Raw genomic sequence first — 16,777 nt, forward strand, 5'->3', positions numbered from 1 at the left:
CTGTCTTACATTACATTTGTAGGGCTGCAACTAACGATAATTTTGCATTAAATCCATTAATCCGTTGATTATTTTTTCGATGAATCGTCTGATAACCAAAGGTTCCTTAAAGATTTTTCGCCAAATTTGAAAAGGTTAAACTAAAACTTTTCCACTAGAGTTCTGGATTGAATATATTCAAGTAAAATTCGAATATATATATATTTTTTTTTATCCTTATTGCGAAACGTTTGCTTTTTAAATTTTTTTTTTTTTACAATTTTGATATTACTGCTCTAAGTGGGTCACTCTGTCAGCTAAAGGCATGTTTTACAGTCTCTATACTCCATTTCACCATTAATATATTACTAAATAAAATGATTATTTCAATAATCACAATTAATCTGATTGTCTTGGCCCCAGTTAAGGGTTTAGGTTTTATAAAAGAAGGATGCTATTTTTGGGAAATTCGCAGTGAATTTCATCATAGGAACACCTCAACAGAAAAATATGTGATGTAATTGTTTTAAAATGTAGACTTTTGAATAAAAGGTAAATTAATTAAAATACATCAATATGAAGAAAACAATTTTACGTAAAACATTAAAAAAAAATTTTATTTTATACTGATGTCTTATTTTCATTTCATGAACAAAATTGTAAATCGACCCCTCTTATTTTATATCAAGATGTATTTTCTCTTAGTCTTTCAAATTAAATTTTGGTTAATACATTTTTGTATTAGCTTTAGTTTGTGTTTATGTAAAAGGTACCCATTTATTAGTGTTAAAAAAAAAACAACTACTCAGTTCACAAAGTATTACTTTGACAGAACACCTTTTCCAACTTTTCTCCTGAGATCTCTGATATAAAATGGTTATCAAACTTCAACACTTTTAAAAATAAAATTTATTAGCATCTTCTCTAATGTGTATAAATAAAAACATATGTGGAACAATGCATATCATGTTATGAGCATAACAGGAAAAGGGTTACATGTGATACAAAGGAGCAGTCTTCAGTTTAGCCAGTGTCCTGTGAGCAAAAACACACAAACCTAGAAGTTGCAAACCTACATTCTGTCACAAGAATAATAAAAAAAAAAAAATAATAATAATTGGGGTGATATATAATAAATATGTATATTTCCCTTTTGGTTTTTAATCGTAAAACTTCATCATTTAAAAAAATAAAATAAAACATTCTTCAGGCGGAAAATGCCCACTATTCCCACTGATGACTATTTGGTTTAATTTAAAACATAATCCTAAAAAGGATTTATTTACCTTATTTTCTTTTACGGAATTCACCGTTTCCACATACTTGTGGCAAAAGTCCCCAAGGGGACCAATTAAGTGACTCAACAAAGACAAAACAAAGAAACCCCAGTAAAATGGCAGAGTACAGCTTCTAAATGTAACTATTAGACCCAATTGGATCAAACAAAGAAGTGGATTTGCATTTGTTTTAAATGCAAGATTTGTCATTTTCTGCAATGGCCTAATATGGAAAGAGTCCTATAGAGAGCGGTGGTCTGAGGACTTGGCTTTCTAAGGCAAAAAGCAAAAGAAACAACTTCCCTTGTGTCAGCCAGTCAAGTTCTATTTGGTCATGCTTTAAACACTCATTGTTGTCACTGCCGTACAAACTCAGATATGCACAGGACCAAAAGTAGCTGGGTAAACTGGCTCAACTTAATACGATGCAGACTTCAACTCATCGCTGATGATGACAGACGAGAACACAAATAACCCAAATGACGAGAGAAATCATCTAGTGTGGACTGCTACTGGCCGCAGTCTCAGTTTTGTCACACACACTTAAAAAAAAAATCCAAACAAACTAACTGCTTTCAAAGTGACAAAAAAAGGTAATGCGTCTGCTTTAATGTGCAGGTGATTTGACAGTGAGAAGTTATCGACACTGAAGGATCACAACGACCTCTTTCAGCCTTGTGGAATGAAGGGACTATGTAGATCTGAAAAGAAAAGATGGTCCCTGTTCCATCACAAGTCTTATAGAAGAGTGCAAAGGTCCCCTTTATGTTTCCCTGATTTATCCATGTTCTTGTTTCTTAAAACTCTGCAAACTCCTTTGCACATTTTTCCGTTACAGAAACACGGATGTCCTCCTCCTCGTAATCGTCGAAGTTGCTGGTGTCCCCTGGGCCTCTGCACTTTGGTATGAATGGAGCTTCAACCTGAAACGGCAAAAAGAGGAGTTATAAAAGCAGGGAGACGGTCAATTTGGACAGTTGTCAATAAAGCTCCACTTGTAACATGGTAGGTGAAAACAGTTAAACATCTTTGATAATACACTTGTCAGATTGCCATATGCTACCATATGAAAACAACAAATTTTCCAAAGTAAGTGGGAAGAAGATCACATGAAATGACTTTGCTGCTTGATTTTTCTACCACTTTCACAACCACAGCAATTCAAGAACAGCTTTCAGGGAATTGCATAGTCCTCTAAAATCTAAATGTAGAATTGTCTGTTTTGAGTAAATATTTATCACCGAGGTAAAATTCACTCGACTACATGTAGTCATTGCAAGACTGAGGTTTAACCTAATGCATAATCTCCTAAGGCATCTACATATTGCATATCTAGTAAACATGTTCTATATAGAATATGCAATTGGTATACTGTAAAGTCAAAATGCAGTTCCTGTTATTTACAATCATCTAGTAGACCTTGACTCTAGCATACTGATGAATTAAAACAATTCTTTCTATAGTTGTATAATTATACAACAAACTGCTTCAAAGTCAATGATTATTTATTTATTCATTTTTTTACTTTTTCAGATGGTTCAAATAATACTTAGACTGAAATATATACAAATCAACCTCCAGTAACATCTAGCGATACATCCCAAAGCAAAGGAACCACTACATTTTTGAAGCCATCAACACTGAGCCAGGCATGTCTAATTCAACATTGACCCAATAACTGGTTATTAAACAGGTTGTTGCCTATATGTTGTGACATGCAAAGGATTGTGGGAAACCATATACTTCCTAAGCTCCAAATCTGTCCCGGTGCTAAATTAACTACTGATCACTATTCAGGACAGCACATATCATGGCTAATATTTTGGCTTGAATGTCCTTAAAGAATAAATGAGTTCAGACTGAGCCCAGGATCCAACAGGAACCCCCAACACATAGGATTGGTTTTGGAATGCATGAGGCAAGGTGAAACTGAGCTTTTAGAATAGACTTAACATCAACTCAAGTAAAATTATATAGTTTTAGCTAGGGCTGGGTGATATGAAGAAATCGAACATCGCAAAATATTCAGGCTAAAATCGCTTTACACTATATATATATATATATATATATATATATATATATATATATATATATATATATATATATATATATATATATATATATATATATATATCACAATATGTTTAAATTACCTTAAAAAACAATAGAGTGCATAAAATTGCACTGATATACTCATTCAAATTTTTGGTTTCAAATTTAAAATATTTTATTTTAACCACAAATAATACTGCCACATTATGTCTCTGGGTGCCACTATTAGCTCTTTAACAAAATCCCAGCAACCAAACAGAAAACAAAGCAAAAACACACAATACTAAATTAAATGTAAAATAAAAAAAATGTCTCTTTAGTGCATAATAATAAAAACAAAATGCAGAATGAAAAAAATTAACATTAAATAAAAAAAAACAAAAGTCTAAGTACTGTCCAAAAAATCAGGAAATTAGAGCATCTACAAACTATTTGTGTTGGCCTTTACATGCTGGGAAAAAAATTTGTCAAATTGAGAAAAATGCTAAATTTAGAGAACGCCTGCAATACCTCTGAACAAGACCACATCACAGGTATTAGAGCATCTGAAAAACATTTAAATAACATAAAAAATAGGGTCTGTGATTTCCCTCCATCTCTTCCTTTTTCATCTCATATGGGAGAGGTTTTTTCAAACAACAAGGTCAAAGCCATCGGCTTCACAGCTGATTTATTTAACATTTTAATTAGTGTGCGGGGAGACGCTGACATGCAGCGATTACTTTTTAGTTGGGGAAATAAATTTGTACTCCTACCCTTTAAAGCAATGGTTTTTGCGGCAAGTCTTACAAACTACCGCCTTGTTCGACGAACTTGGCCTGAGATCCAAACCACTGCCTTATATCGCCAAGCTGAAACACCTTTTTTTGTCACCATATTTTGTTTGCCAGGTGCTGTAGTGTGCATGTGTGCGAGCAGAAAATAATCCTGTTTAGAGGAAGTCCTTATGATGCATTCAAATTGTGTGGGGAAAAAACAACACAGCGAAATGGATGCAGACGCCTTAATGTCATCATGCGACTTTGTACTTGATGGTTGCGATAAGACTTATTTTAAATATTGCGTGTGGGGAAACTCGATACATACAGTGCATTCGATATATTGCCAACCCCTAGTTTCAGCTTAATTTACAATTATTCTTATTTCTTTGCATGTGATAAAGGGTTAGTTTACTACAAACAAAGTGGGGATCCCATCTTAAATACACCTTTACAAATATATTTATTCAGCAAATTGTTAATGTGTTTAATACTTGCTTTATCAGCTATAAATGTTTTAGATAGTATTTTTGATCACGTTTGGATAAAAGAGTGTCTACAAAGCAAACCTACACACTAAATAACTAACTTCAACTAAGTCTTTTGTAATAAAGTTAGAAAGACCACTTAGAAAAGACCACAGTTTCATTTAATGCCATTAGCCAAGTGTAAACTTCTGAGTGGCATCGTCCTCAGTAGGGGAGCTGAGCCTCATGGCTCAGCAGCACATTTAGCTTTCCCTTTTAGACGTTTAATAGAAGCATAATAGAAATAAGACCAGCCCAAATCTCCCTAAAAACCCAACTAATTAATGTCTTCTGGGGGATTATCTCCTATTAAGAGGCATCAAACTTGCTCAGTTTATTTCCCTGAGTGAAGGAGTCTGCTGCGCTTGACTCACTGAATAAACATTTATCTCACGCCTTCAAATTAACAAAAACGTTAAAGAGTATTAACAGAAATGTGTCAACAAATTAATCAAACCGTAGAAACAAATCTTATCTCATGCTCAGGCAATAATATTTCATGCACACCATGAGGTAAAGCGCTGCTTTGCTTAATCACAAAAAACAAAACAAAAACATTTTAGGGATTTTTTCTTTAAATTTAAAATTTTGTATTTCTGTGGTGAAGTGATGATAAACTCCACCTGTAACTGCAACCCCCTACACAATTATCGCTTGAACTGAAACGATTCTTTAACCTCTTACTCAACTGCTCTACTTTATTATTTTCTGACTGCATCTTCAAACACTCTTCTGCTTAAATGGAGGCAACTTTAACGCCAGACCGTCAAGTTCACATTTCTAGCCACAAATTGAAACAACCATGTGTTCAATGTTTAACAGACCTGCTCATACGCCTCCATCAGCTTTGTATTTACTAAATATTATGCGTGTTGGCTGTCAGAGAAACACATATACACAGACATATGGCATGTTTGTGTGCAAACTAAGAAACTGGAACAGAGAACCATAAATGCTGGCTGGTATTGCAGCTTCACAAATCACTAAATAATATCAGAGAAACTTCATTCTTTCATCTCTGCCTCCAGTAGATATAAAGACTCTACATAGCCAGGTAAAAATAAATGTTTTGGGGAGTTAAAAAAAAGCAAGACCAAAATGCATTTCAGAACCTTTTCTATCTTTTTCGCAACAAACATCAGGCATTGTTGGGAAAATTGGAAAAAAAAAGGTAATATTAATAAGACTGTTTTAAAATGTTGTTAAATAAGCCCTTCTTTTAGTTTCAGCAGTATTTCTTTGAATACAGCTGCAATCATTCTATAGAATCTGATAAATTAAGTTAAGGCTGTCTTTGTATCATTTGATCAAAATAAAGTCAGTTACATCCTCTCAATGAAGCCACATCACGGAAAGATGTTAAAAGGATAAAAAAAAAAAAAACTATCACAGCATACAAAGTTGTCAGTAGAAAAAAAAAAAGTAAAATATCCAGCATAATACATGCTGTATCAGTTTTTCTCCAGGAATTTTTGAGTGTAGTAGAAGAGTGTTGCTTTGCTTTTTGTTTTTTTTATTCTATGCACCACACCCATATGATCTTCCTTTTTTTGCCTCTTTGTAAATTAGGCCCACTCCTATTTCTGTCAAGCTTTTTGTTTATGTTGGTACGAAACATTCATATCTCCTATTAATATGCCAACTATCAGACTGACCCACTGAGACCTTGTGTTGATCCATCTGTGGCTGTGGCTAATCACTGGCACAGCAGCGCTGCTGCATTTTTTTGGATAGAAAAAATACCCAAAACACTGAACACCAGCCGGTTTAACTTGATACACCAGCCATTTGGGGATCCTTCTTAATATGGGTACTCCACCCCTGCCTTCAAATGTTGCTCTCTGTTTGCTGGCAGGACGGTAGCCCATGTGTTCAACCGCCTACAAAAGCACTCAGGTTGAGCCTGAGACGATGATAAAGTCTGAAGTGCATTGGGTTTAAATTTTCAATTGCTTTTCTCACATATTTGTGGAAAAAAGGAGGTGAAGTTGTTGGAAAACATACTTTCAGCCGTCGTCAAGTTTATTAAAATTCAGAAAGTTGTCCAAATTTCAGCGGAATTTGGACAACTTTCAGCAGTTGTGCTGAAATGTGCTGAAGAGAACCCTGGGGAGGGAGCCTAGATGTTAGTCAAAGGGCCAGTATGCTATTTTTTATGATACAGCGTGTTGTTGCCTTCTACAATAAAATGTGCTGATGAGAACTGTGTAGAATCAATAAATTATTTTACCAATAATCAAAGAAATCTGGACCAACTGTAGCATTTCTAAAATTAGATTCTACTCCCTAAACAACAAAAACAACATGGATGTAGTTTACTAAGACTGCTTAGAGATTTACAGCAGCAATGAAGTGCATTGCCTGCAGTGAAATATGATGCTGTAACATCCTTTTCTCACAATTAAACCAGACTGTCAAGGCGCAGAAAAACAGGACCAGACTAAACAAAGGGCCTTGAGGTATTTCATGGTAAACTGAATAAATCCTGGTATTAAAAGACAGCTGTGAAGCAGTTGTATATCCACTGTGTACACATTTATTTTTTCTACCTTTTTTATGTAACTTGTACTTAATTTATGGAGGGGGAAAAAAAGTCATCATGAGATCACAGATAAAAGTGGCTATTCACGATTTAATAATGAAAATAACCAAATAAAGTAGAAAGAATCCCTTCAATGGCTTCCAAGCCCAAATTAACTTAACTCATTTAATCAACCAAAACACAACACCATTACCCAAATCTGAACTAAAGACAATACAGTTAACCATAATTACCCAGAATAAGTGAAAACATTTGGGAAACCCAATATAACATAATACCTGGAAATATTCATAAATAAATATTTAGTTTCCCACAGCATTTAAGCAGGTTTAAAATGATTAATATCGTCACAAAATGTACATAGTCTCTTGCCTTTCGCTCGTAGATTGCGATCCAGTCTGTTGTAGAAAACCATTTGTGACCTTTGATGTCGTTGACTCCGTTCTTCAGGTTTCCGTACCGTTTGGTCAGATCCACCTGCAGTAGGTTTCTTAACAGGTCCTTTAAATCGGAGCTGAAGTGGGAAGGAAATCGTACCTGACAGGAAGAGGAAGAAGTTTTAAAACTATGAGCCGTTTACCTCTAGATGCATTACTTAAAACACAGACAAGCAGAGCTTAATCATTCTTTCAGATATTTTTTTTCTACCTATTTCAGACTCAAATATTCACAAGTTCTACATTTTCTTTGCTTCAGGATAAATAATGTTATTCGGAGTTTATGAATCAGATCTATCTAACCTCGGTCAGATGCGAATAACAAGGTAAGGCAGCGTTTCAGGAATAAATGTAAATAAAGTCTTATTTGGATGCAGATCAGTTATTACATGCCTGAAGATTAACATGGGAAACGGGAAGAAAAAAGAATATAACTGGCATAGATGAACTGCTTCAAGTTTTTCTTTTGGAAATTTGAAAAAAAAAATTTTTTCCTACTTTCCATTTTCTTTTTCCAGATCTGGAACATACTCAAACCATAATCCATACTTTACCATGCTGTGTAGTAATCCTGGACTATTTAAATTAATCTAGAAAAACTCCTTACCTTTCCAGACACAATCTTTTCATAGATTTGTATCGGCTGATCTGCAAAGAACGGAGGGTAACCAGCTGCCATTTCATAGATGAGAACTCCAAGGGCCCACCAGTCCACAGCTTTGTTATATCCCTACAGTGGACAGAGAGAGGTCTTAAAAACATTTTCTAAAGTCATGTGTCGAACAACATAGTCTTTACCTTTCAGGGCATTTTTATTTTCCATACCTGATCTATTTAAATAGCTAATCTATAATAAAAAGCATTTTATAAACACGATTACATGCTTAAGCTCTACTTAAAGACATTCCGATTTTTTTATTAATCAGAAAGTATGCTTTTGAAATGAAAAAACTGAAAAGAACAGACGTTTAACAGCCCTTCGGGTGGGAGGAAATCATCTACAGCTTTACGTGCAAACAAAGAGGAACTTGGTTCAGGTTAAACAAATAATAAACCACTTTAGCCATAATATTCTGAGGACCGTTTCCCAACTTTGCTTTTTTAAAATTGTAGCTGCAGATTTATAACTCAAATGCAGAATCAGAGAATCTACAACAATAAAGTCAAAACAGTTTCAGAACATCTATATCAAGTTTGAACTGACCATGAATTCCTGGGTAAAACATACTATCAAATCACAAGGTGCAGACTGAACATTTGATGTGGATGTCTGAGGGTGACCTCTACCACAACACTCAAAACCTGTATAGTATAGTATTGGTTTATTGATCCAAAAACTCTATTATAAAGAATGAAAACAAAACACTGTTAGTGTTAAACACTAATAAAGTTGTACTGATAGCCCATATCGTAGTTTATTTCCGGCATGAAAACTTTCACAGCATCTGTGTGAAAATTTGAAAAGGTGACAGAAATAGAGGAACAAATCATCTGTAACACAAATAGGAAAATCTATAAAGAGAATTTAAAAAATATAACGAGGATAAAGGCAATTTGGCAGAAATCCTTAAACATTATCTGGTTATACAAACCCAAACAATGTAAAATACACACTTTGCTTATAAAACAATGTAAAATACGCACTTTGCTTAGAATGATTTCCGGAGCCAAATACTCTGGTGTTCCACACAACGTCCAAGTTCTGCCTTTTACTCGTTTGGCAAATCCAAAGTCTGTCACCTAAGAGCCATTACAAAATATTTTATTACTGACTTTATTCTTTTGAAACAAATAAAACATTCCAGCATTATAAATCCACGTTCTGCACTGCAGCTGACCTGAATGTAGCCGTGGTGGTTGATGAGAAGATTCTCAGGCTTTAGATCTCTGTAAATGAGGTCTAATGAATGTAGGTACTCAAATGTCAGCACAATCTGGGCAGCGTAAAATCGTGCGTGTGGTTCACTGGAAATCAAAAGATGTTTATTTAGTATCAAAAGCAGAGGGGGGGGGGGGAACTCCCAACAAAAAGCAGAAGGAATTAGACAAACACACGAAACAACAAAAAGACACTACAGCACAGCAAGTTTTAATGGGCTTGGAAAATATTCACCTGAATCTTCCAATTCTTCTTAGGTGAGAGAACATCTCTCCTCCTGGAACGTACTCCATTACCATGTACAAATTGGACTTGTCCTGTAAAAGAAATAAGCTCCTGAATGTTTCAGATAAAAAAAATTTTTTTAAAATCTAAATCATAAGATAAAAATCATACCTTGAATGCATACTCAAGTTTGACCAGAAAAGGAAAGCTTACTGCTTGTAATATCCTCTTCTCATTTAACGTGTGTTCTATTTGCTTGAGTTTAACCACCTAAATAGGATCAGGCAGATTTTATCAGAACAGCATCACCTAGAAGAATCAGGAAGCTAAGACAGCCTTTAGTTAATAATAACATTCCCTCCTGACCCCTAAGTAAACTTTTAGTTCAACGCATAAAGATTAAAAATGCAGTTTCAAAGAACAGAACCATTACTACATGTTTTAAGTGACACAAAGCTTTATCAACCCTGAATATTTTACTGCACATTATTTGTTGGGGAATTTTGGCTTAAATCTTAGTGAAGTGTCCACCAACCTTCTGTTTGTCCAGGATTTTCATAGCAAAGTATTGCTCTGTCCCTTTGTGTTTGACCAGCATGACTCTTCCAAATGAGCCGGTACCCAGAGTCTTTATCCTGTCAAAGTCATCTAGGCATGTTGTGCACTGTAGAAACAACCTCAGGTTATTACTGTGCAAAGACGGCAAAGGTTAAATTTAACAAACAAAATGAACTGACCTGTGGCGGGCATTCCCATTTCCGCAAGAAATCTTCTTTGGCTTTGGCTAGAAACTCTTTTACTGGAAGAATAAGAAAAACAAGAGACAGAGTGAGCTGGTGTTTACATTACGTTTGTGGAAAAACACCTTTGCATAGAAATTTAAAACACATCTGGGGATAACTTAATTGCAAACAGACTGAGGATAAGAAGAAAAGGAAATGGAGTTTAGAGATAGAAAATTAATTGTAAGTTAAGGAAGAACACAAGCGGAGTTAAAGTCTCATCTGGATATGAAATAAAAACAAACACAAGACAACGACATCCATGACAGGATTCAAAAGGATTAAACCAAAAAAGAAGCGATACATTTCACTGGGCATCACCTTGGGTAAAAGAGTTTTAGGAAGAATACTGGACATCTCACCCCCTTTGCCATTTCATACTTTTAATTGTTGTGTACCCAAACATTTTGGGCATGAAAATTAGCTGCGTGCCACCAAGTATAGTATTAACGATTGACAGTTGAGTGTTTTTATAAATCTCTTCTCATAAGCTGTAAATAAATACAGTTATGTAACTCAAATGCACATTTACCAGTAGACGCTAAATCAATAGCTCCAAAATGTTAGAATAACAGTTTTGATTTTATTACTAAATATTAGGGATGCACAGATCCAATATTTTTATTGGTATCGGTCCAGATATAAAGAAAAAACCTAGACCGGTATCGGTGACAATAGACTCGATTTAGGGGCCGATTTATTAATTCTAACTTCATGCTATGCTCTGACATCATGGGGCAGCGCAAAAACACAACACGGCCATATTGTTATTGGAGGTTTTTCACGCTCTCTCAGCCTACTAGCCCAATGGTGAGCGATATTTGTGGGAGAAATGTTCCGAAGGGCGGTGTTAAATCTTCAAACTATAACACCACCAACTTAATGAAACACCGGCAAACAAAAGGAAGTAGCGGGAAGCAGCTAACTTTGATGGAAGCAAAGAAAAGAAGGGAATTTTTTCCATGTAACAGTATACAGGCCAAAAAAAAAAAATCAGAGATGATACTTGATAATGACACATATTGACACAAGTCAGAGAACTTTTGGATTAAGATTTTATGCACAGTTGTTAAATAAATGAGTCACAACGTTTCCTATTTTTCTTAAGAAAAGGGAAATCAAATCATATGCACAGAAGAATGATCCCACAGTTTTTTTTCACACAATAAAACCCTTTTTAGGTAATAATTAAGTGCTGTTTTTGGTATTGGTATCGGCTGACATGAAACTTCAAATATCAGTATCGTATCAGAGGTGAAAAAAGTGGATCGGTGCATCCCTACTAAATATCACGATTATATATCTGCATCGTCATGTTTGTCCCACCTCTTTCTTAGAGTATAAACACTTAATTGACTGCATAATAAGCTGTGGACTTAAGAAGTAGTTAAAATTCATCCACCCAGCCAAATATATAAACAACAAGTATAAGTACAGTACATGATTCCACCTGGAACATATGAGCCTTTCAACTTGGGCATGCTAGCAGTTTTTTTTTGTTTTTTCAAAATTATGGTGGTGGTTACAACTGGTGTGTTATTTGATCCTATTTTTGGTTGCTTAATGTCCTAATGAGTCGTGTTTTATAAGAGCCAGTGATCAAAACCACAGTTAGTGAAAACCGGTTGTAGGATACAGAGATGTACTGATAAGCCTGTTCCTAAGCAGTACCGTCTTCCTGTATTATTTTAGATTATTTTTCTCACAGGCTATGACAGAGCAGCGTTAGAAATGTGCTGCATACTGTCAAACAGAGGCAGTTTTTTTGAATCCACTAGAGAAAAAATGAGAAAATTATTATAAGGGTCCCTGGACTTTATCTACTTTTTTCTGTTCAGAGAAGTACATTTAAGAATGGTATCAGTTGATGCATTCAAAGATCGATATAGTGGGAGTGCCTGCTGAAAATTCAACATTTGGCTTCCTGCTCACTAATCAGAGAGCATTAGGAGAAGAGTAGCTGATTCAGATCTCAAGCCTCTTGATTAGTGACTCTTCCATAAGACATGATCTTCAGAAAATAATGAAATTAAATTTTGTGATTATTTTACTAATTCATCACCACTGAGGGGAATAATCTGGTACATGATGGCTAGGCACAAAGCTATGATAACAGTTTGTTTATGGGGGAAAAGAAGTATGTAAGGACAATTTGACAATGGTTGGATATAAAATAGAGGTAGGAATTGGCAAAGGGGAGTACTGACAGGAACCTTTTGTTTTGTTTAGGAATCTCATTGAACAAGCTTAAAAGCAGGACAAAAATACACTAATATATGGGAAACACAGCAGACCGTAGACATCCAGATTGAGAGAGCAAATAAAAACATAAAACGTATTATTCAATCACATCAAAAGCAAGCACGTCTAGTTTTTCACAATAAATTCTTTGCTGCGCTGCTGTTCTGATCTTTTTTTAGCATACCAAATGTCTCTATAGATCATCATGGTTTTGCAGGAACAATCGTCCACATGGATGGGATGGTACAGAAGAGAAGACAGAGAGAAACAGAGTTCAAGTACACAACAAGTGTAGGACGACATCTACAAATGGGAGCTATGTGTTGTAAAAGAAAGAAAAGAGCAGGAATGAAAACAAAGCTGACAACCACTTGAGGAATTTAAACAGAGACTGTTTACCGTGGAAGTTAAAAGAACAGGTGTACCAAAATGGAATGTAGCATTAATAATCTGTATTGCACAGGATAACGATCAGTAAAAGAAAAAAAAAAAAAAAAGTTTATGCTTCAAAGCCTTTGACTTTGGAAAACTAATGTTAACATCATAATACAGCTTTTTGCATGGAACAAGTTCACTTTAAGCCCTGTTAGGAGAAATGTTATTCCAATTAAGCCTACAATTAGACAACCATCTGTAAAGCCAGAGCAAAACTGAGCCTAGAATACCATGGATGAGTTATGCAAAGCTATCCTGTTACCCTACAGTGTGAACATTGTACATGGAAGTACTGTGAAGAGAAATAGGTGTCACACAAGCAAGTGTTTAATCCTGCTGTCCAACTGTGAGTGTACTACAGCTCTCCCAGCCACTCCAGCCGGTGACATCTCTATATACAGTAAACATATGACACGGTAGGTAACCAGGTTCACCCGCAGAGAGTGGCTATGCTCCAGAAAGGACTGCAGCTCAGGGTACTGTGTCAGCGTAGACAGGTTTAAGAGTTAGCGATCATGACTGTATTCAAAAGGAGTGGATTTAAGATCATTGACAGTGATTGTTTGTAGCCATGTATTTGTTACCTTCTGGGGACAGAGTAAAAGGCCAATTTCCAAGGGCTTTGCTACTTTGTGGGGACCTGTCAACTGGTCCCCATGAGGAAAAATCATCTTTTTTGGTTGGGGGATTAGGCATATTTTTTTTTTTATGTATAGGCCCTACAAATGAAGGGACTTCAATGCAAAACCCCAATAAGGATAGCAAGAAATAACCTGTGTTAGTTTGAGGGCTGCTGGTTGGCACTATTCCCCATGCCCGTCTGGTGTCTCTCAACAGGTTAATAAATCTCAAATAAACACATTCAAAGCTTCATAAAGTGACTTTCCTTTAAACAAACTTGGGGCCATAACTACAAACACATGGTATGTGCTTTTTTTTTTTTATATATATTGAAAAACTTTCCATGAACTGTAAATCAAAACATTTGACGCACACTACAAACTTTTTTATGTTTGCAACCAGCCTCATGATTTACAACATAGATTCCCCCCAAAATGGTCAGATGCACACATCAGTTTTAGGAGTGTAAACCAACACCGGCCTAGGCCGAGTTACGTCAAACCGTTCAAAGCTTGTAATACCCCTTATCCTCTGACGAAGGTCCGATGACAAGCTGCTCCAGTCAATGACGAGATGAGTGTGAGAAGAACCATGATGGACTTTTACCACAGCAAGATTAGAGAACGGGGGCTTGAACAAACACAAGTGGCCTAATTTAGAGAGTGTGTGTATATGTGCTGCACAGACAGTAGCAAGGTTCTGGTTTTATGAATGGAAAGAGGGAATTTGTCATTTCTTCCCCATATTTGGACATGTTGCTGTACAGAGAGAGAAAGCTTTGTTTATGAAGCTAATAATAAAAACGTGACAGCAGAGAGAGAGAGAGAGAGTCCTTGAGGGGGGGCAGAAACAGCCCCACGCTGCCTCAGATTAAACCTAATGCCTATTTAGAACAATTATCCACGGCTCTGTGGTTTGCTGCTGCAGATTGAAGATCATCAAAGTTTCTGTCTGACACAGCTGGCTGTGCCGTAAAGTAGCCTGAAGCCAAACATACTAGGAAAGAGAAACATTATCTACCAAGGGTGTTGAGCAATAATGGGTTAAGGATTTTTTATTATTATTCATCTATTTCTAAGGGCTCTGGACAGGAAACTACAGAAGAGGATTAGGGCCCTGAGAAAAAAAAAAAAAGTAAGCTGATTTTTAAATTTTATATTTCAGTATATGACAAAAAAGTCAGAATTCTGACTTTTTTTCCTCTCACAATTCTGACTGTTTTCTGACAGCTAACAAACATGTTAGCATCAAGCTGTAACCATGTCTGTTTTAGAGATTAGCTCTCTTGTTTTAATCACTTTCTGCCCTTCCATTAATTAAATAGCATCACTGGGCCACGTAAAAAGTTGCGTCATTTTCCACCATTGTGTTACTGTCCCTCCCAAACAACTCACATCTTTGTCTCTGAAGCTGAGTGCTCTCACATCTCTTCCTTCATGGTGCCCATCTAGATTAAGATCCCAAATTCTGAGATTAAAGTCAGAATCCTGAGGGGAGAAAAGCCAGAATCCCGAAGGGGAAAAAAGTCAGAATCCTGAGGGGGGAAAAAAGTCAGAATCCTGAGGGGGAAAAAAAGTCAGAATCCTGAAGGGGAAAAAAAAGTCAGAATTCTGAGATTAATGTTAGAATTCTGAGAGAAAAGTCAGAATTCTGAGAAAAAAAAGTCAGAATTCTAAGAAAAAAAAAGTCAGAATTCTAAGAAATAGGTCAGAATTCTAAGAAAAAAGTCAGAATTCTGGGATCAAAGTCAGATTTATCACTTTTTCCCATATTAAACTGAAATAAAATTTAAAAATCAGTCAACTTTTTTTATTTTTTCAGTGTCCCTAATCCTCTTCCGTAGGAAACTGTATGCGTGCATCTGTAAAAGGCCTTCTGCCAACACCACAATAAGGAGGGACAGAGGGGCCTTCTGAGGGCTAATCCCCCCCACCACTATAACAGCTAAAGTTAGCAGACTAGCTATGTTCCAGCGAGGACAAAAACACTTATTTAAATCAACTACATGTTAAAACGCATCGGTAAATACTACTTTAACCGTCCACCTATAAGTTTTAACACAATTTCCAACACTGGATGTGAAAACATTATGGGCCATATTTAAAAACAACGATACAATACAGAGAAAAATTTTAATCTAGGAGTTCGTCTTGGATAATGTAGGAATATGCGACGATGGATATTTAAAACGGTCCACCAGTTTAGACATTTGTAAATATAAATGGAAGCTAGCTAGCTAATGCATAGTGGAACACACTCAAACGGCGTTTTAAAACCATGAGCGAGGCTAACCGACAGCCAGGACTCACCGCTCTCCAGCTCGTTGCCCTTCTTGGCGGTTGCAGCGTTCCCCATGGTTTGGAAGACACGGAGGTCGCTCCGACTGAGAGGAGGAGATGGCGGCGGAAGCTAGCTAGTATTTCAGCTGCTGTGTGTGTGTTTTTTTATTTTATTATTTAAATAACTCTTTAACACGGCTTAAATAAAATCAAAGTTAACATTTACTCTAGTCGGATCAAATAATGTCCCGTATCCTTTCTCCTTGCCCGTCCCTTCGCTCTTCTTCCTTCTGCCTCTCCCCCCTCCTCCTTCCCACTGGAAGATTTCCGCTGCTGCTGCTTGTGAGCGGCTGATATGGAGCTAGCGGTCACTGGCCCTCTGCTGAGGCTGAGGCTGCTCAGCCGCATTCTGGCCGCTGTGTTCTGGGCGCCGATTGGCCTGAGATGTCGGTGACAAGATACGAGACCATAGAGGCTTCCGCGTGTTTTTGTTAGACGGCACGATTGTGTCCATAGATAACTACCCAGCATACATACCACTTTGTTGCTTTTGACCAAAAAAAAAGTACAAAAAATACATAATCAGAAGTAAAAAAGTTATTGTCAGTATTGTAGCTAAAGATGAAAACCTTTCAGATTAACTGTAAATAATTGTTTTTTATTGTTATCTTTTGTATGCTTAACTGATAACAACTTATTCTTTTAAAGATTTTTAGTAATTAATCTTTCAAAAAATAAAGAAA

General features: G+C 36.1%; 1 protein-coding gene across 2 annotated transcripts; it reads right to left on the minus strand.

The window, feature by feature from the left end:
• Nucleotides 1-870: 870 nt before the first annotated feature.
• Nucleotides 871-16,443, minus strand: prkacbb (protein kinase, cAMP-dependent, catalytic, beta b). Of its 2 annotated transcripts, XM_038303818.1 has the most exons (11): nucleotides 16,065-16,443; nucleotides 12,884-12,892; nucleotides 10,414-10,475; nucleotides 10,212-10,340; nucleotides 9,848-9,946; nucleotides 9,686-9,768; nucleotides 9,411-9,537; nucleotides 9,217-9,312; nucleotides 8,180-8,302; nucleotides 7,508-7,672; nucleotides 871-2,179 (listed from the first exon to the last, which is right to left on the minus strand). In XM_038303818.1, the coding sequence occupies exons 1-11, from the start codon at nucleotides 16,108-16,110 to the stop codon at nucleotides 2,054-2,056; spliced, it is 1,065 nt and encodes a 354-aa protein (XP_038159746.1). In that variant the 5' UTR covers nucleotides 16,111-16,443; the 3' UTR covers nucleotides 871-2,053. The 2 variants fall into 2 exon arrangements, with proteins under 2 accessions (XP_038159746.1, XP_038159747.1); XM_038303819.1 differs by lacking the exon at nucleotides 12,884-12,892 and having other exon boundaries at nucleotides 16,065-16,441.
• Nucleotides 16,444-16,777: the final 334 nt, after the last annotated feature.

The sequence above is a fragment of the Cyprinodon tularosa genome, unplaced genomic scaffold (genome assembly GCF_016077235.1).
Source record: "Cyprinodon tularosa strain WSP-4 unplaced genomic scaffold, ASM1607723v1 ctg52, whole genome shotgun sequence".
Lineage (NCBI taxonomy): Eukaryota > Metazoa > Chordata > Actinopteri > Cyprinodontiformes > Cyprinodontidae > Cyprinodon > Cyprinodon tularosa.